The sequence below is a fragment of the Alosa pseudoharengus genome, unplaced genomic scaffold (genome assembly GCF_046254945.1).
Source record: "Alosa pseudoharengus isolate Yale_2024_CS ecotype anadromous, Long Island Sound unplaced genomic scaffold, YU_APseudo_1.1 YU_APseudo_1.1_scf_24, whole genome shotgun sequence".
In the NCBI taxonomy this organism is placed as follows: Eukaryota; Metazoa; Chordata; class Actinopteri; order Clupeiformes; family Clupeidae; genus Alosa; species Alosa pseudoharengus.
In genome coordinates, this window is record NW_027468689.1 from 7,022,165 (window position 1) to 7,042,918 (window position 20,754).

A 20,754-nucleotide genomic window follows, 5' to 3' on the forward strand; every position below is an offset into this window, starting at 1 on the left:
CAGAACATTTGATGCATTGGGTTTCCTTTATTGGTGATGTTTTACAATTTCTTTCAAAGTGGAAACAAATGCAACCATGTGATCTTGAAATGAAGTTCCATTGTAGATATGGGAGATTCTGAACTGATTACTTTTGGTTTTTGTTCTCATAGTTGAACTTTTTTTTTTGTCAGAAAAATAAAAAATAAATTCACTTGTTCCTGGCTCAGACTAAGGTAGTGTGAGCCCCCATCACCCTTTTTCAAACCAAGCAGTACAATACTGAGGGACCTGAACCATCCTGACTGTGGAATGCCAATAAATTATGCAAAGAAAGTGATAACTTGGTAAATACAATATTTTTTTTTTATCAAAGTAAATATTTGGCAATCAAAACAGTGGCTGCATGTTAAAACAAGCTGGTTTCAGAACACTGTGGAAAGGTTTCCACATCACCACCACAGATCCACCAGATGCCACTCCTTCATCCAGAGACCAACCTTCAGTTATTCTTAAATCCAAATTGTATTGGGTCATGTTAGTATGGTTCACTGTAATACAAAACCCGTCACCCCCGCACCCCTTCCCTACCATTGGCAAGTCAAATTTCATCGTGGCGAGAAGTTGGACAGCTCCTCGACTCCTACCCTACAGGATCAATCCAAGTCCTACTCCGCTGAGCTCAATCAAAAAACTGCAATTACAGAAGAGAAAGTAAAGTACTTCATCAACAGTAGAACTCAAATATAGTGAGTTAAAGAGGTTCATTGCTTAATTAAGACAAATATGTTCCATCAGACCATATTTTAAAAATAATAAAATAATGAGAATTAAGCTCCCCCTTGATTTTTTTTTTTAAATACAAAATAATGAGCTGGACAAGAAGCACACAAAAACAAAAGGCACCTGTTTTAACGTCCGTGTCCTCAACTTTTGATGTGTTTTCAGCAACCCTCGGAGTTAACACCGCATCTCATCTTTCACTACGTACATCGGGATGAGATCAAAGAAAAACAAGCTCACTAATGGCTACTGGTGAGACACGCCTGCCATGAAAACATCCCCCCTCCCCCACCCTCGCGCTCACAGCAACAGAAGAAAGAAACTTCCGGAAGTGCTTCGGATCTTTGTAGTGCCCTTTTCATGGCACCAGCCCTCAAGAGCATACAAGCCAGCAGATGGACCCCTGACAAGTGACCATGGCAACAAAAACGCAGCTGGTGGACACCCAACAGGTAGCCACAGCAATAAAAAAAAATATAATGAGATACAGCCCTGTTTAACAAAAAAAGTGAACTTCAAAACAAAGTTTTAAAAATGTACAGCGATAAATGTTGCACGGAATCCTACAAACACCAAGATATTGGCAGTATTGCCCATTTCATATTCAAGAACTAATGATCAAAAATTAAAAACACTAGTTCTCAGTCAAACCTACTGATTAATAATTATTTCAAACAAACCTTGATTAAAATATTATTACAGATTTCACATTTTCGCCTTCCTGTTTACTGTTAATAGTTTTTGGACTCGCGCCTGAAGCCCACGGACTTCTCTGAACTCTTGGGGACAGCCAGTGATCCTTTGGTGTTTGATCAAACCCAAGCTTTTATCAAAAGGCCTGCAGCTTTCAAATACTGTGACACGTGAAAAGAAAAAAAATACAAAGACATCATGAGGAGGAATGCAATTATGAAAAGTGAGCTCTCAAACTCAAAAGCAAGACAAGACAGAAACAAAGAGAGAAAGAAAGAGAGTGAGAAAGAAAGAGAGCAAAGCTGTATAAATAAGTGGAGAGGGCAACCTCCCTTTCCTACGTGTTAACTAACTACAATATCTGGGTCCTCTACAAATGTACTGTACAAGACAGACCTCTCTGGGTCATTCCAGCTCGGCCTTTGGGAAGAGCTCAGACTTCAGGAGTGCTACAGGTGAGAGATGGCTGGCCTAGGAGCAGAGCTGCTGATAACCTCAGACACAGTAACAGGACATCCTCTTACGGTCCATCCCCTTGGCTCTTCCCCCGGGAACAGGATGCTGTAACCCTTTGGTTCCCCCCTCTCCAGCTGGAAAATCAACCAGTCACCCCTTACAGTTTTCCAAAAACATCCTATTGTGGCACAAAACTAAGGAGGAAAAGGATGTACTTTCATGAAAGGAATTATGACACCATCTGTGATTGAGGACTAGACTTTTTGCAAGCTTGATAAGTAACTAAGAAAAAAAGACATGTTTTTTTTCAAGATTTTAAATAGAGTTATTAATATTATTATTATTATTATTGTTAATATATTTTTATGTTTTGTTTTGCTCAGTAAAAAGTGGAGGTTGACATCATTGCTAGGCTAAGCTTTAGGAGGCGGGTTTCTTCAGGTCTCGTATCTGTTTGATCAGGTAGGTCTTCTCGTCGTTGAACTGCTCGTCATCTGTGCGGTCCTTCTGGAAGTTGCTCAGGAAGTCAATGAGCTTCGTCTGGTTCTTTAAGAGAATATCTACAATAGGCTGCGTCTTGTTGGGGTTGGCAACAAATACCTGGAAGACAGTGTGAGAGAGAGAGAGAGAGAGAGAGAGAGAGAGAGAGAGAGAGAGAGAGCAAGGGAGTGAGTGGCAGGCACAAAATGGCCGTGGTTCTCTTCATCTGTATTTACTTGACTGACGTTTTTATCAAAAGCAGCTTACAGATGTCAATGAAACGCAGGGCCACAGGGGCACAACGGTGGGAGCTGAGAATCGAACTCAAGACTTTACAGTTTACTAGCATGCAAATCCCCTCTACACCCCCCCCCCCTCTCACTCTACACCCCCCCCCCCCTCTACACCCCACCCCCCCTCACTCTACACCACCACCCCCCCTCACTCTACACCACCACCCCTCTGGCCCTCCACCATCTCTGGCCCAACACCATCTCTGGCCCCTCCACCATCTCTGGCCCAACAACATCTCTGGCCCAACACCATCTCTGGCCCAACACCATCTCTGGCCCAACACCATCTCTCTGCAGGTCTGCAGGGCTGTTTACCTTGAACACGTGGAAGGCCTCAAACTGGATGTTGGGGCTCTTGTCTCTGAGGAGATTCATCATCAGCTTCAGGTTCTCCGGTTTGCTGATGTAACGCGTCATCACTGTGAAGTTGTGTCTGTCCAACAGAAGCTCTCCCAACAGCTACAAACGCAACACACACACACAGCACTACAATTTACCGATGCCTCCAGACAGATGTATGTGCTAATTACAACAATAAATAAATAAAAGTAATATAATAATACGACACTTAATAAAGTGTTTCCTGCTCTGCTGTACCTTTAGTGACTGCCTCTTGGTCACATAATTCTCAGAGTGCAGCAGCTTCTCATAGTCTGCAAACACCTGCCAATGTGCAAACACAAAATAAGGACAACCATAATCAATGACCACATTCAATTCAATCTTCTGGTGAAAACGATGTAATTTTTTTTAATATATTATAATATTTATAATATATATATATATATATATATATATATATATATATATATATATATATATATATATATATATATATATTTTTTTTTTTTATTTTTTTTTTAAATACAGTGACATCTCTGGCACTCACAGTATCGTAGTTCTGTTCTAAAAACTCGGCCACCAACACCTTGTGCCTTGTGAGCAGGTCCTGCAGAACAAAGCAGAGTTATGAGCAAACTCATCTTAACATGTCCACCTACTGCTCCTGACAATCCGACTCTTTCTGAACTGAATTGCTACAGAGGGAAAAGAACACACTCATAATAATATGTGGGTCTGACGTTACACAATAATATAGTTATCACATGTTAAGTCATTGTTAGTTACACACCTAACAGTTTTAGGGTAACGGGACAAAGTAAGCATGCAGGTCTTGATGTGATTGCCACCACCCTTGGTAAGAGCTTAGGCATCCACAGGGAACACAGAAAGCAAAGAGGCTTTTTTCAGGCCTGCTGCATTTCACATCATTGTGCCCGTGAGTGAAAAACTCCTGACCTTGAAGGTGGCGAAGGCGTCTGAGGCAATGTCAAATGTGGACATCTCCACATAGTTGAAGAAGTCGTGGAAGTGCTCAGAGTGGAGGACGACCTTGGCCAGCGGCTCGTGACGAATGCACTCCCGCAGCATGATCCCACAGTTCAGGGCCACCTGAGGCGTCTCGTACCTGCCCGACCAAAAACACCTTAACACCCAGCTCTGGGACTGAGGGGAAATGGTAAGACAATTTATGTGTATGTGTACGCTCTCACAGGGCTGGGGAAGCTATACAACTACAAACTACAGACAACCAATATGCCAGAGAGAGAGCGAGAGAGAGAGAGAGAGAGAAATAGAGAGATAGAAAGAGAGAGAGAGAGAAATAGAAAAAGAGAGAAGAAAAAATAGATATAGAGAAATAGAGTGAGAGAGAAAGAGAGATAGACAGAGATAGAAAGATAGACATAGAAAGAGAAGAAAAAATAGAGAAAGAGAGAGAGAAAGAAAGAGAGAGAGAGAGAGAGAGAGAGAAAGACAGAGAGTGTGTGAGCGAGTGTGAGTGCTCACCCTTTGAGCAGGATGAACAGCACCTCCTGGTGGGAGCAAAAGTATTCCACAGTGGGACTGCGAGTGCCAATCTGCCTTCGCAGGATGTTGTTGAAGATCTGGCACACATCCTTCTTCCCCTGCACACCACAGCATAGCAGTGTCACCAACAACCATAGCACAGCACAGCACCACAGTGCCATCAACATAATCACAGCACAGCATCACAGTGCCATCGATATAATCACAGCACAGCACAACTGTCACTGACACAACCACAACAGGAACAGCAGCCTCATTACCACTCAGTCAAAAGCAAAGATTCTAGAGCAGAGGTCTGTTCTAGAATCTTTGGTCAAAAGTGCCTCCGCAAGCGCGTCAGTCCAAACACAGTGAGACATCAACAAAAAATCATAACCAAAACAAAAAGACAACTTCACCACTGAGTGAATTGTTAACAAAACCATTTTAGCACCAGCAGCATTAAGATCATCAATATTACCACAAGATATGCATCAACAACTTTAAGATTATAGTGGACGGGCCCAATGGTTTGGCTACACAACTCATAACACAATGATACAATGAATGTGTTGACAATTCAAACAATACCATCGCAGTAATAATAAAAACTATCAACATGACAGCTGCTCAAAAATAACCCTCACTAATTACAACCGCATGCCACAATGTTATACAGCATTCTTTTTTTCTAAAATGACAGAGGTCTAGACACTTCCATATATCATTTTGCTTTGCATTCGGTCAGCTTTAAGACAGTAACTCTCTGCACGGACACTGGAGGGACAAGGACGGACGGACGGACACACACACACCCCACCCACCCCCTGGGAGAGACATGTGGGGTACTGTGAGGATATGAGGGCTATACTACTAAGCTAGGCAACTGGTTAACCCAGGTAGCTTTGGGAGCAACCGCTGATCTCTAAAAGAACACTCCACTTAGCAGCTAATGTTTCTAAAGAGATGTGTTGTTTGGAGATCAGTGGAAGTTAGCAGCTAATGTTTCTAAAGAGATGTGTTGTTTGGAGATCAGTGGTTATTCTTGCAGTCAGCTGGGTAAGCCAGTAACCTTGGTTCGTAGCATCACCCTGTGGTTTAGTGGCAAACCTGGGAATGTTAACTAAGAGCAAGTGGTGAACATCCCAGAAGAGATGCTATGGCCTCAGTCTCCCAACCAAACAAAGGCTCCTCTTCCGGGAGGGTTCACCACTTCATCAGAGTTAATTTATCCAGGTTAGCCGCTAAACCACAAGCTCGGAATATCCCCATGATGTAGAGGAAAACATAGAGGGAGGGACACTCAGACAATACCACATAAGCTCAGACAACAAGTGGTGTTTGTAGAACATGTCGTCTTATTGACATCCAAAAGAAAAGTAAAGCACTGTTCTGATGAGAGGGACCCATACAATCTGAACTAATGATTTTTTTTTTTAAATATCAAGGTATATCTGCATCAGGGTTCCCACTCTAAGTCAAGTGTAACATTCCATGACTTTTCCCTGACAAAAAATCTGAATTTCCATGACCTATAATGAGAAGATTTCTGAGCATAGCGTTCAAGAATCTTTGGCTTTTTTTTAGAGCGGAATATGAATAAATGGGTATTGAAGAAACAAAGTTGGGCTAACCATCACCACTCAAACATGCAGTAAAGCTAATAACCAGATATACACCAATTCTGTGTGGAAATACACTTGTGTTAATGTGTTTTGGCAAGTATATTCTAAACTGCTACAACAAAATTCCCTGATATTTCATGACTTTGCCCCAGATATGATAACATTTCCTGACTTTCCATGTCTGGAATAGACTTCATCAAAATTCCATGATAATCCAGAAATTCCATGCCCCGTGGGAACCCTGCTGCATATTCTAGTTAGCCTGCTAAGGCTTTAGAAGTTATTATGCATGTAAACAGAATGAACGGAAGATGAAAACAGGACGGAAGTAGGGTTTCATGAATAAGGTGGATACCAAGGGGCCTCACCTCAAACTATATGTGGTGTATACCTGGGTCTATAGGTGGTGTTTATGAAGGTATATCTGCAGAGCCTCACAACAAAGTATGTGTATGTATGTATATGTAGACACACACACACACATACTGTATATATTTATTTCACATTCCTGGGTCTATAAGTAGTATATATTAAGGTTTATATCTGCAGGGCCTCACCTTAAAGACTAAAGTACCGGTCTCTGTGTATATCACAGCACAGCACGCTCAATAAACAGAGGAGCATGTTCAGTGGCAGACTTCTGTCACTGTCATGCTCAACAGATTGGTTGAGGAGGTCCTTTGTCCACAGGACCATCCAACTTTTGAATGCCACACAAAAAGGGAAGGGGAGAAATGGACTGTTCAGCATGAGCCGGTCTCTCTCAGCCCCTAGCATCCTATCACTTTGTCTGCTGACCACCTGACTGTTTTACAGGTTATATTAGCCTCTCTACACTATCTGGACTGTGGTCATAACATACACCTTATAACTTATTCCCTGTTATTTATTGTTCTTAAAATATATTCTTGTTTTAGTTTGTTAAGCAATTTTATTATGTTCACATTCTTGTCTTTTCATAGTCATAGTTAATATATAATAAGCAAAGTTATTGCACTGTTCAATCCCTGCACTGTTCACTTTTGCACTACAACCATTGCACACACTCCACCATAGAACCTGATCATGTTCAATGCATCACACGGTCAATGCATCACATGGTCCGTCCATACCAGACCTTTGTAATCACTTCACATGCTCTTTAATTTTGACATTTTATGTATGTGAGATATATGTGTGTTTGTTGTGTTATGTTATATATCTATCTATCTATCTATCTATCCATCCATTCATCCATCCATAGGTGGTGTATATGAAGATATATATCTGCCGGTTCTCACTTCAAAGTCGATGACTTGCAGGTTCTCCACCAGCGAGATGAGCAGTCCGCTGTTGTACAGCTCTTGAGCCAGCTGGGCCACCGTCTCCGTGTGCGGCTCCTTGTCGTTGGTGCCGTACAGGATTTCCTTCATGGCCACCAAACATTTGGACACCTCTTCTGATGCCTGACGATACAAAGGTGAGGACCACGACTGAATACACGCCTGCTTGCTCTCCTGATAAGAGGCCTGCTCACACACACTTGTCATTAACACACACACCCAGGTTTGCCAACCAACGGCAGCTAGTTTTGTAGTCTTTTTCACAAATATTAGCTGTTGGAGAACAGGTCAAATATTTGCGATTAAACATTTTTTTCCCCAAAAAAGATAATATAAACCCTGGCATTATCCTTACACTTGTGACTAATCATGCATTCATTCAAATCAACCGCATCTACAGATGTCTCAACATTGGAGAATCAGAAGCTACGGGGCTGTAGTGGTCAACAGGCTCGCTGGAGCGCTGTGTTGGCTTGATGTCTCTGGACATCACTGAGGTGTGCAGTACAGGCAGTCCTGTCCCGGCCTGGTGGAGGAGCACAGAGGTGAGTGTGCTGCTAAGGGCCTTAGCACTGAGGTGCAAATGAATGCCCAACTCCGCCAAGAAGCTCCCTTCTCACCCCTATGTAACCCCGCACTCACTCAGAGAGGACTCAGATAGTCTCACAAGGCCAGACCCGACCATCAGATGTTGTGCCTTTTCAGCAGAGAAACGTTTCATTTTGCCTAGCAGAACTAGGCCTACATACATAGACTGTATACATAAGCCTACATAAGGGGAAACCTTGTTCCTCTAGCTGCTGGAAGTATTCAAGTCTCCTTTAATTGTTAAGCTAGCAGAATTCTAAACATGTTAAGCTTTTCCTCCAAAACACAACAAAGCCCACAATACAACTACAGCACCTCTGGTCCAGGTTCAACATCCTCAGATTAGCTCAGATTTTATAAATTGATTTGTGCATGCTATTGAATTCCAAAAACACTGGAAGTAGCCTAATCACTGACCACACCCAGCAACACAAACACTCACCTTGTCTGTCTTCTTGTCCTGCTTGACCAGGATGCCCAGGTTGTCCTTTAGAGTTTTCACAATGTCAGTGGGACTCTTGTGGGACTTACCAAAGAGTGGCATGTTGGCAGGAGTGTCCTCTCCTCGGAGTCTGCGGAATGTAAACAAAGAAAAAAGTTTAGAGAAGAACAAGACAGCACCTGAACTGAAGTGTCCACTCCTAAGCTTTTCAACATTCTGGTGTTGGTATGGTTGTCACGACAATGGGACAACACATTCTTAGAGTTGCTGGCTATGCGAGTAACACATACCTTCCTTTCAGAACATGCTTAGTTAGAGAACTGAAGTCAGTGTGAAAGTGGTGTTTGAGAGCTCATCTCTGAAATCTCTGTCAGCACTTGGAAACATGCGCTATGGAGCCTCCAGAAACCTTGTCTGGCGGAGGAGCTAACTTGTGACCGGTAATCCTCGGGAACACCACTCACACCCCCCCCACCCCACCCCCTCTGCGGAAACCGCGTCACTTTGATCATTGCTCCTTGGCAGCGAGAGCTGCTGGCTACCGAGGATCCAAGTGCTTACTGGACTAACTCCGTAAATGCCCCAGCATCCTCCTAGGCACTACCACGTCAACAAAGTCACCTGGCCCCAACAACTGAAAATGTTATGTTATGTAGGCCTATATATGAATACTTCAAAGCAGCCACCGTATGCAGTTTTGCTCTAGAACTACCAAGCTAACTGCAAAAAAGGCATGCAAAGACCTTACAAACACCAAGAACAAAACAACTGGTACTATTGACCACCTCATGGTCACTGGCTGTCAACGGGTGTCAAGGCTTGCTAGAATGCGTAACTGGTATCTTGTGGCGATACAGTGTGAAAGCTTTTCTTACACTTTCTGGAGGTGGTATGACTTGATCCACAGAACTACATAGGCCTAATGCTTAGCCTGGTTAGCTTACAGGAATGACAGGTATGTTTATCTGACCCCCACATGACCTCACCATCATGACCAAAATCAAACGATAACTAGATTCCTACAATAACACACCACATAGTCACTTATGCAAAACATTGTCACTATGTTACCTCACGATTTAGACAAGATCTTTAAAAAAAAAAAATCAACATCAATGCAGGGCTTTTGATGCCTAGAGGCTCAGGTCTTATTTTTTCTGTCAAAAAGGCTATAGTTCCTTACAGGGCAAAGATGCATATTACATTGTATCCAATTTGCTCAGTCAACTTCAACATCTACTGTAAAGAAACTTAAAAGAGACCTGACCACTTGCCAGTGACAGAGAAGTACATCCATATGATCTCACCTGCATTGCTTATCGTTCACATCTCTTACTCAAACACACGCACAGCCTTGCTCCAGGTAACCCAGGGCTGAGTCAGAGCTCACCGGAGGGCGAAGGGTGAAGCAAGCATCTATCTATCACTGCCTGTCACATACTACTGCCACTAGCATCAGAGACGACACACCCACATCATTCAGAACTTGCAGCGAGCCAACTCACGGGTACAGGAAAAACTTTATGAACCAAAAAAAATAAACTAGCCTTGACAAGTACCAATGACACATATAATCAATAAAGACTGATGTAATCCATTCGTTTTTTCCACTGATATACAATAAATAGCAGCACGGGCCGCGACTATAGACCCAGGCTACTAAAGTAGGCTATACAACAGCCTATTAGTTGCATCAAAGCAAATAACCTACACCACAGTGAGTTACTTTAATGGGCCTATCTGAAACGCAAAATATAAAAATAGCATTGTGGCTTTAAACCGCACATTCATCAGCATTACCACGGAGATTAAACCAGGAAATATCAGCACTATGCGGTATCAAACTAATGTCTGATCGAAGCCTGATTTTTGATCAAGGTCAGACACAAGACCATTGGAATTTCTTCTCATGGCACAGAGCTTTTTTCAGAGATTACTATGGCTCGATATCGCATTAACGTTATCAAGTACGACCATAGATGTTGCTAGCCTTCGAGCTAATCACCTGTTTATAACAAGGCCTCTGCTCTGTTCGCCCAACTCCACGCAAAGCAACACAAACAATGCGGACAAAAGACTGAGCTAGCGAGCTAGCTAACATGGGAAGAGCATGACACAGGGCGGTACTTGCATTTCACTGCTCGAACAACAACAAAAAAAACACAATTAGACCTAGCTTGCTAGCTTGCCAGCTAGTTAACGACGAATTAAGCGTCAATCCGTCGCCCATGTAGCAGCAACACAGCCGACACGGACGGGACAGACAGACACCCCGCCTGAGTTCAGGTCAGCTAGCTAGCTACAATTTAGCTTTGCTAAAATTATCGAATTGACGTCTGACATGCGCGAATCGAACATTTATTGTGCGACAATAAAGAGACTGTCAAAAAGAGATTGGCTTCATTTTGTTAGCCAACTAGCTAGCATATTTGTGTCCACTCGATCCAAGTTTGAAACAATGTCAAGGACACCATTAGCTACTTTAATGAACCAAGAGTCGATTTGGTCCGTCAAGTTTTGATTCCCAAAATGTCAACCAAAGCTTGATACTTACAGTGCAAATGTATATTTTGTGTCTTTTTCGCTCGGATATCTTGCCTGGTGCCCTGTCTCAATGTAACCGAGCTGCTTTTTCTGGTCACGCCAGCGGTGTGTGTACACTGGGCTAAACGTCAGAGGAATGTGTGTATGCGCGAATTAAACAGTGCGGAATCTTTTAAGAAGGCAGTACAGAATTTCTCTTGCAGTGAGTCAGGGCTATGTCAAGAGGAGATCGGGCCTCCTACATGATGGTCTGAAGCAGAAATGTATTCTGCCGCTCATTGGTGCCTTCTGCAATGGGGCGGTGCGAAAGAGTACCCGGATAAGACATTTTAGGGCCGTTCACTGCCAAGCTGAAATCAAGGGGATTGTGGTTGGCACTTGGCAGACGTAGCACTGTGAAACCACTCGCATGCCTCTAATGTGACGCAGGTCGAATGAACATTGATTGTTGACACTTTGAAACAGACTTATATGACTGACTGGTATATTGCTGTTGAAGGAATTAAAAATAGAGGCTGTGCCAACATTGAGTCAAGTCAGGTTTATTTATAGCCTAAATCACTTTGGAACATATCAACATGGTAATAGTAGGTATATATTTCTAAGTGTATCTTATAGTATTTGTTATAATGTTTTGTTAAACATCAATGTTCCAACCCATACAAAGCAGCCATACTTCTACTTTTCGAGCTGGATCATGTATCCAGCCGTAATAGGCTACAGAGCAACATGGGACTACCGGACCCAAACGTGTGGATATAGTACACAGACCAAGCAGACTTCAATGTTAGTATAATTTTTCTGTGGACTTTATTCAAGCTTAATTTCTCTTCATACATCTCAATGTCTTAAATACATATTTACACATATACATAAACATGTATGCATCATGGAAAACAGACACATGCAGCAATGTACTGCATCCATTGTGGTACACAGTAACACAATACCTCTTGGTGAAAAACCCAATGAAATAAAAATGTTTGATGTATAAACTAAATGTTTTCCAAATGACTTAGACGGCCTTTGTTCAGATTCAGGGTTAAGGGCCAGGTTCAGGGTTAAGAGGACTTGGATAACCTGCTGGTTGTATTTTAAAAACATTTCCTACATTTAAAATATTCAGATTGTTGCTGCATGCTTAGATTATTTCAAAAGTATTTTTAAAAAATAATGTATTGTAGATTTAAATTTCTTCCGATGATGAGATTTCTGGAAAAATAATCTGTAGACAGATTACAAATTTATGTGAAGACATGGAAAATGGGATTTACAGTACAACGTAGAAACTCAAATAAAGACAATGATTCATGAGAACATAACCATTGTGATCTGAATATACAATATATATTTATATATTTATAATGTTTTCATGGGAAAATGAGGTAAAATTCAAAATATCTGTACAAATTTTATTCTTATTGCAGTAAATAATTTAACTTTTACACATTTTCATCATTAATACGTACAAGAAACAGAGACTGCTCACAGTATTTTCAATAAGAGACTGAACATGACGCCACAGTCTTCGCAGTGTTCCAAAACACACAACTGTCTCCACATATATTGGCAAAAGAGCTCTAGTTTTGTGAAAATTTCACTCAGGACTGAACAACGAGTCAAATATGTCGGACCTCTGATGTGACACATAGTTGGTGATCTTTTTACTTCTGTGCAGTGGATACATAGTGGAGAGAGACATATGAAGAGTTAATTCTACACTCACTGTCAAAGTAACACTTACGGACTCTCGGATTCCTTCCCAACTAGAGAACATCTAAATGTACACTTTTCTGTTCCCAAGATGGAAGAAAATAAAAAATACATTTTATTCATAGTATAGGGGAAATAAAAATGGACCAGTAAAACCAGCATTTGGAAAGAATACTTTCAGGAAGAGCTGTCTCTTGTGATGAATGCAGGCCCCCCCCTCCCTCTCTCTCTAAGAGTCCAAGAGAGGGTGAGTTGTGAACTCAGAGTGATCCAGTCACACCGAGAACAGCTGAGGACGACCCACTGCACCAGGAAATAATATTCTGCAACTCCACTACTGCGAAAAGCTCAGCAGTCACAGTAGAGAAATGCTGCACACATACGAAAGGCCAGAGGAGGGCGCTGCAGTGCAGGCTCTCAGCAGGCCTCAGGGCTTGATGTCAGAGAAGCTTGTGTAGGTCTCACTGCAGCTAGAGGATGTACTCAGATTCCCCGAACCACTTCCCTCTGCAGCAGAGAAAATAGCACAATACGTTATATAATTTCAAGCATGTATCAGAGGACAGTACACACACACACAGACACACACACACACACACACACACACACACACACACACACAGGGAGATAGAAAATAACACACATTCTTACACAATCACCCCCATACCTGAGCTCGTGAGAGATTGTGTGGACTTTGACTCTCCTATTAATGTAAGGAGGTTAGCAGCCGGTACCCAGCCTTCTTTGTTGGTCTTGAGGTTTTTGACAAACCTGAAGCGCACAAAAAAACTGCATCAGCATCAGCTATACCGGAGTACCGCAGAGGGACAACTGCATTCACCATTATACAGACTTCTGACCTAATCTTCTTATTATATGAAACATTAGGAACAACTAGGCTGTAAGTAGATGACAACAACCTTAGGAATTGGTAATGTTTGAAAATGAACATAAAACGTTAATGCAGAACAACCAGGTTGAAATGTAATACTTGTATATCTTGCAGATACATTTAAAGGTGTTAATTAATGTATAATACTGTGATAATATTACGATATATATAATAACATGCTAAGAATGCACAACAACAACAATAATAATAACAACAATAATGACAGCTTTGTTTTCAGTCAAAACTCGGTTCCACAGCCTTCCATGACCAATTCTAAAGAGTGCCATTTTGAATCGGTTTTGAGTAGCCTCACCACTGTCCATCATCTCCCTCCTTCACCAGCTGGACCGTGTCGCCACTCTTCACACACAGGTCTTTCTCATAGTCGGCCACCACCACGTACTTGCCTGGGGCCTGGAGAACACACACACACACACAGAAAAAAATCATATCAGCACTGATGCTTTGTAAGACTTCTCTTGAAGCATTTCCTAGGGTTTCTTTTGAAATTTCTTGAGCACAAACTAAAGCCATCATGTGAGAGTTTTGAATGTTGAGTGTTGTTGTTGTGCTTAGGATCTTGCTCATGGTGTTAAGATCACTAATAGATTTTGCATAGGTATTAGTAAACTAGCTTTAGTTAAACTCGTCTGTGTGCAGCTGTGAATCTGGTCACTCACAAGTTTCTTGGCCCCCTCATCCTCGGGGTCAGAGTTCAAGGGGTCCTCAGCACTTGAGTACCCATCATGCTCCTCCGAGGCATCCATGGAGAGGGACGCCTTCGTCCAGCCTGGAGAGGTAGGGGGGAGAATAGAGAAGATAGTGTGAGTCGGAGAAGTCTGCTCTAGGACAAACATCTATAAACTAAGTAAGACATCAGGATATGAGGCGGTAGAAAGCGAAATCTTGTAGAATAGTGCTATTCTGGTGCACAGGGTTGATTCAGTGTAATGCAGTGTCCTGTTTAACACTAGTTAACACCGTTTAACTCTTTTTTTTAAATTAGGGAAAAAATATGTTTCTCCAATATGGTATGGAGAGTGAAGATGCAATTTAAACGGTAAAAAGGTGATTCAAATCGGAGGAGGGAAGCCTAGGTACGGTGATTACAAATCAAATCAAATTTGGTACTGAAAAACAATCATGACAGGAATGTATGATTGCTTTTGATATTGTGGGATTGTGATGGTTTACGTGATTGTAAGAGGCATATCTGAGAGCCATACCCCAAAGCAGAGGGCGTGGCCACAGTAGCTGGTAGGTTTGTTTTATATGGTCAGCCACAGTGGCCACACACAGCAAGTCAACGATGACCCAACCATAACCAAGACCAAGCAGACCCATGCAGTATAGTAGGATCATGTTTTTGGAAGTACCTCTGCTTGTTAAAAAGTTAGACCACTTGCTGTGACATTTTGAGGTATGTGTTCCACACACACACACACACACACACACACACACACACACTTTTCACACCACACAAACACACACACACCAGCTCCAGCTATTATTACACTTTCATACCTGAAAAAAGAAAAACACAGTGGAGGGTCTGTCTACAGCACAACAACACACTTCACGGCAACAAGTACACACAGGCAGAGGTGTGTGTGCACACTCTAATCCCTTCTCCTGCTTGGTGCCTAAGTGAGGAGGGGGGGGGGCTGGTTAAAGTGCATTCAGGGGTTTAGGTGCAGAGTACAGCAGTCCAGGAGAGTCCACCCAGAGCAGGCAGGGGTTTACCTCGCCGCTTGGCCTGTAGGAGGCTGGACGTACTCAGCCACCGCACTCGGCTCAGGCCTATGGGAGGACCTGTGTCTGATAAAAGAGCAGCCGTCACACACACGCACGCACGCACACACCAAGGCCCTTTCCTACACTTGCCCCAACAAAGGGACCACGTTTCAGCCAGTTTCACTCACTCACTCAGTCTAACTCACTCTAACTGAATCACTCACTCAGTCAATCTAACTCACTCAGTGTAACTCACTCACTCAGTCTAACTCACTCTAACTGAATCACTCACTAAGTGTAACTCACTCACTCAGTCTAACTAACTTTAACTGAATCACTCACTCAGTGTAACTCACTCACTCAGTCTAATTCACTCTAACTGAATCGCTCACTCAGTCTAACTAATTTTAACTGATTCACTCACACTCACTCACTCTAACTGAATCACTCACTCACTCACAGAGAGTGTTTGTTATTTACTCTCACTCACTCAGACTAACTCAGGAACACTCACTCTTATTCACACACTCTGTTTCATACTTTTAAACCCCAACCCCAACTTCTGAACTGACCAACATGTCTATGGTAACTGACAAAAAAACAAATGAGTTAATGGATTCATGAAATCTGTTGAATAAATGGCAGTAGCAAATGGTATTTTTTTTTTCAAAACAATCTATCATCTTCTGAATGAACTCAGTTTTGACGGACATGAATGATGATACTTAATATCTACATACAACATTTTATCCCCTATTATGATAATGTTTATATAATTGAATTCAACATAATAAGCACACAAAATGCAATGCACTATTAGGAGCTGTGGGCAGTAACTTGACCTCCTCTCCTACAGGGGGCGGCAGAGAGGCCGGAGGAGGGTGGAGCAGGAAAGGGAAACGTTAAAGGGAGATATACCTCTAAAGCCAAATGGAGTTGGGTCACTCTTAATCTCATGCCGTTTGGTTTTGTGGTCGGGACTAGGGGGAGATCCTGGCAGGAGAGCAATGGACAGGAGAGAGAGAGAGAGAGAGGGGGAGAGAGAGAGAGAGAAAGAGAGAGAGATGTAGAGAGGAGAGGGGAAAGACAATCAGAACAAGAGAGGAAATGATCAAAGAGTAAAACCGAGAGGGATAGAAGAGTAAGAGGCGAGAACAACATGAAAGCGTGAAGAGAGAGTAGGTAGAGTTAGAGAGTCACTACTGATGCGCGACTACCTATCTTAGAGAGTCACTACTGATGCACTAGACAGGCTAGATGTGCGACTACCTATCTTAGAGAGTCACTACTGATGCACTAGACAGGCTAGATGTGTGACTACCTATCTTAGAGTCACTAGTGATGCACTAGACAGGCTAGATGTGCGACTACCTATCTTAGAGAGTCACTACTGATGCACTAGACAGGCTAGATGTGCGACTACCTATCTTAGAGAGTCACTACTGATGCACTAGACAGGCTAGATGTGCGACTACCTATCTTAGAGAGTCACTAGTGATGCACTAGACAGGCTAGATGCCCTATCTTACGGCTACTGCCCTCACAGGGGTATGGGGCTCTACTCTACAGTACCTGGTGGGCAGAGAATGGCCAAGGGGAGGGTCTGACTTCTCCCCTCTTGTGGAGATAGCAGGTCTGTGTCAGGAGGCATACCATAGTTCAATTCAAATATCACTACATGTGTTTGTACATATCTTTTTTTTAAATTTTAAAGTCAAAATCTTTAGCGGTTAAACTGCAACTGGTGCTCATGTGAAAGAAATAAAAAAAAGAAGACCAAGTAGATTCTGTCTACAACAGGTTTAGGACACGATCCATCTCCCCTCATCGAATCACTGAGCCTATCTAATGCTGCCATGAACTAAAATTCACTTCCTGTAATATGTGTACCGACAGATGAAGAGATGCAGTTCTACCTTTCTGGCTCTTGAGGTTGCTGAATCCCTGCAGCGTAAAGCGCTTTTTAGCTGCCGCGGCTCGATCTGTAGTGGGACTGGTGACCGTGTCCTCTACAGCCACGACCACAGCAGGAGGAGGAAGGACGGAGAGAGGAGCGGGCAGAGAGGGGGAGAGAAGGAAAGGAAGATAAAGTGCGTCAACATAAAAGCAGGGAAGAGGAAGGAAGTACAAATGAACAACCATTTCAGATGCCTGCAGGAGGGAGAAGAGAAAGGAGGCAGAATGCGAGGACAGTGACACAGGACAGAGTCTGAAGGAACACCAGAGGAGCATGCCTGGAGATTCTTAAAGGACTCTGAGAGAAAAGTACACTTCCTAGGAACACCAGAGGAGCATGCCTGGAGATTCTTAAAGGACTCTGAGAGAAAAGTACACTTCCTAGGAACACCAGAGGAGCATGCCTGGAGATTCTTAAAGGACTCTGAGAGAAAAGTACACTTCCTAGGAACACCAGAGGAGCATGCCTGGAGATTCTTAAAGGACTCTGAGAGAAAAGTACACTTCCTAGGAACACCAGAGGAGCATGCCTGGAGATTCTTAAAGGACTCTGAGAGAAAAGTACACTTAGATCAGTTTTGAAAAAGCAGAAGCTAACAGCAGTTGGCTCTCGTGTCACACCTGTATAGCTGTTCCTCACTTCCTGGAGACATCTGTGTACTTTACGTGTTTATCATTTGCATGACTTTTATTGGTGGATGAATGTTTTCAAGGTTATAAATTCAGGTTAATCATTTCAGAGGGCTATTTTTAGAACCCTCTGGTACCAAAGTTCTCCATGGTGACTACTCACCTTTAGCCTTGTCTGTGGCCTTAGGGGAACCAGACTCGGCCACGCCAGACTCCGCCTTCTTCTCCTCAGCTTTCTTGAAGCTCTTCTGACTGCTCCTGAAAGGGCTGTAAAGAAATAATAATGAGATACAAACATAGAAAATAGAATAAATAATCAATTATTAATTAAAAGAAATAATTAATTTCTTAGAGATTGTAAGGACTGCTGCGACCAAAACAGTTAGTGGAAAGCAGTTCTTGTTCCTGGATGTTTTCGGACAGGAGAACAGACTGGAGTTGAGAAGTTGGAACAGAATGACAAACCTCAGACTGATAGATCCGTTGCTGACCGCAGACGAAGGAGACGCTGGTTCTGAAGGCTTCTGCTGTCTTGCATCTGACGCAGCGAGGGAACGGAGAGATAGACCTATGTCAGATTTTTAAAACCATTCACATCTAATGAAGTTCCAGGGAAAAACAAGTCCATGCCTTATCAGCGCTTAAAAGGCATACAGTACAATGAAATGAGTGCTGTTATGACGATCTGGCATGCCAAACAAACCCATATCGCTCTAATCTACAGTGCTGTATATGTTTACAACATGGCTTACAACATAGAATAACAATAAACATTACATTATCACTAAAAATAACATTTTAAAGTAAAATGATACTTTAATAAATGCCATTTTAAATCATGACAATAAACTAATAATAACATTAGCAATGACAAAAAACAATAGAAAACTATAAGCATTTACAAACTAAGACTCTTCTAATTTTAACACATTTTTCAACACATTCCAAAGTACAAAGCTTTTTACTCATCAACACATGAAACCCACCATACACACAGACACACAGACACACACACACACACACACACCTCTGCAGGCCCTCAGCTGCTCTGTTAGAACTTTTCGGATCTCATTCACCCATGTTGTTTTGATCTCTGCCGTTGGAGCCTGAAGATGAAAGGACACAGAATGTCAGTCAGGATTTTCAAACATGTGCCCACCCACTCCTCACCCACTGCAGGTAGAGAGAGAGAGGGGAGGGAGGGGGAGAAGAGAAAGAGGAGAGGGAGAAGAGAGAGAGAGAGGAGGAGAGGGAGGAGAGAGAGAGAGAGAGGAGGGAGAAGAGAGAGAGAGGAGGAGAGGGAGAAGAGAGAGAGGGAGGGAGAAGAGAGAGAGAGAGGAGGAGAGGGAGAAGAGAGAGAGAGAGAGGGGAGGGAGGGGGAGATGAATTCACATCGGGTCTCCCCTCTGAAGGCTGCCCACCTGCACAATGTAGACCTCCTCTCTGGAGTTGCACCAGATCTCAAACTTCTTCTGGTCTCCTTTGGCATTCTCGGTGATCCCCACCGCACTCATCTGTTCAGAAAAATCGAATCAAAAATCAGATAGTTATCATTTTGGACTAAGAAAGAAAGAGCACACTGTTGATTTATTCTTGATCGACGTTTCCCTTCTACGCTCTGGCCATACAACTGTATTCATAACTTTCACACACACACACACACACACACACACACACACACATCAGAGCATTTGGTTACAGCAATATGGTGACAAAGTAAGCACAGACAGCAGGAGCATCCTTACATTGAGCGAGTGCAACAATATGGTGATAACGTAAGCATAGACCGCAGGAGCATCCTTACATTGAGCGAGTGCTTGAAGCTGTAGGAGGGGGCCTTCTCGTAGCCCTCCCCGTTCTCCTCCCGCCTCTTGCAGAAGAGCAGGGCCTTCTCGTGCAGGAACAGGTGCCTCTGCATGGGCTTGAAGCGCGCCAGGTCCTTCACCTTGGCATGGCCCTTCTTGTGCTCTGTCCACACGCTGAAGGAGCCTTGCATCATCAGCTTGCCCAGGTCACTGAGGTTGCCCTGCAGATGTCAAAGGTAATGAAGCCAGTTATGCTAGACATGTTCTGCCAGTAGCTTTCAAAGTTCACAAACCAGTTAAAGGATTTCCCTCTCCGCTAGGGGCAGCGGGGAAAAGTCACCATTTTCACCGGAACAGGTAATTTAACCATCCAAATGATTTCTAAACGGGTTTATTATGTTGAAATAGTTGCCAAGTTCCCCTTTAAACAGAAGCTATTTCCATATATTAGCCATTTCCATGAGAGCAGATTCTGCTGAATGAAACTGCAGAATAGCATGCTGATTAGTGACCACTCACATGCTGATTAGTGACCACTCACATGCTGATTAGTGACCACTCACCTCATAACCGGTGATGAAACTGCAGCATAGCATGCTGATTAGTGACCACTCACATGCTGATTAGTGACCACTGCCGAATAGCATGCTGATTAGTGACCACTCACATGCTGATTAGTGACCACTCACATGCTGGTTAGTGACCACTCACCTCATAACCGGTGATGGCAATGAGGTGCATGGAATCGTTAACAGCCTTCAGGATGCCCAGGATGGACGAGAGCGCCTCCTGCAGGTCTTCGGAGCCCTCGCAGCCTTTGCTGTATTTCAGCATCTCCTGCAGGAGGAGGGGAAAGATCCAGGTTCACTCTGATACTCTCAACAGCTAGCAGGCAACAAAGGAGAACTGGTACGATTACAACATGTGTGAGTGTGAGAGAGAGAGAGAGAGAGAGAGAGAGAGAGAGAGTG

General features: G+C 43.0%; 2 protein-coding genes across 7 annotated transcripts in view; both read right to left on the reverse strand.

Moving 5' to 3' along the window:
- Window positions 1-7: 7 nt before the first annotated feature.
- cab39l (calcium binding protein 39-like) lies at window positions 8-11,246 on the reverse strand. Of its 2 annotated transcripts, XR_012990907.1 has the most exons (10): window positions 11,064-11,246; window positions 8,510-8,639; window positions 7,438-7,602; window positions 4,533-4,651; window positions 3,984-4,152; window positions 3,574-3,633; window positions 3,282-3,347; window positions 3,000-3,143; window positions 886-2,511; window positions 8-673 (listed from the first exon to the last, which is right to left on the reverse strand). XR_012990907.1 is itself a non-coding variant. In XM_076302971.1 (9 exons), exons 2-9 carry the CDS (start codon window positions 8,609-8,611, stop codon window positions 2,332-2,334), a joined length of 1,005 nt encoding a protein of 334 aa, XP_076159086.1. In that variant the 5' UTR covers window positions 8,612-8,639; window positions 11,064-11,246; the 3' UTR covers window positions 8-2,331. The 2 variants fall into 2 exon arrangements, 1 of the variants encoding a protein (XP_076159086.1); XM_076302971.1 differs by having other exon boundaries at window positions 8-2,511.
- Window positions 11,247-11,846: 600 nt separating this feature from the next.
- mcf2la (mcf.2 cell line derived transforming sequence-like a) overlaps window positions 11,847-20,754 on the reverse strand; it is a 68,448-nt gene continuing 59,540 nt past the window's right edge. The window contains exons 21-33 of one of the 5 annotated variants that reach the window (XM_076302975.1): window positions 20,495-20,620; window positions 19,783-20,004; window positions 19,400-19,492; window positions 19,006-19,084; window positions 18,444-18,546; window positions 18,142-18,245; window positions 17,309-17,401; window positions 16,311-16,385; window positions 15,402-15,476; window positions 14,339-14,448; window positions 13,972-14,072; window positions 13,434-13,537; window positions 11,847-13,273 (exon numbers count right to left, since the gene is read on the reverse strand). In XM_076302975.1, the coding sequence (XP_076159090.1) occupies window positions 13,194-13,273; window positions 13,434-13,537; window positions 13,972-14,072; window positions 14,339-14,448; window positions 15,402-15,476; window positions 16,311-16,385; window positions 17,309-17,401; window positions 18,142-18,245; window positions 18,444-18,546; window positions 19,006-19,084; window positions 19,400-19,492; window positions 19,783-20,004; window positions 20,495-20,620 (1,365 nt within the window). In that variant the 3' untranslated portion in view covers window positions 11,847-13,193. The other 4 variants (XM_076302974.1, XM_076302976.1, XM_076302977.1 and 1 more) reach the window with 4 other exon arrangements.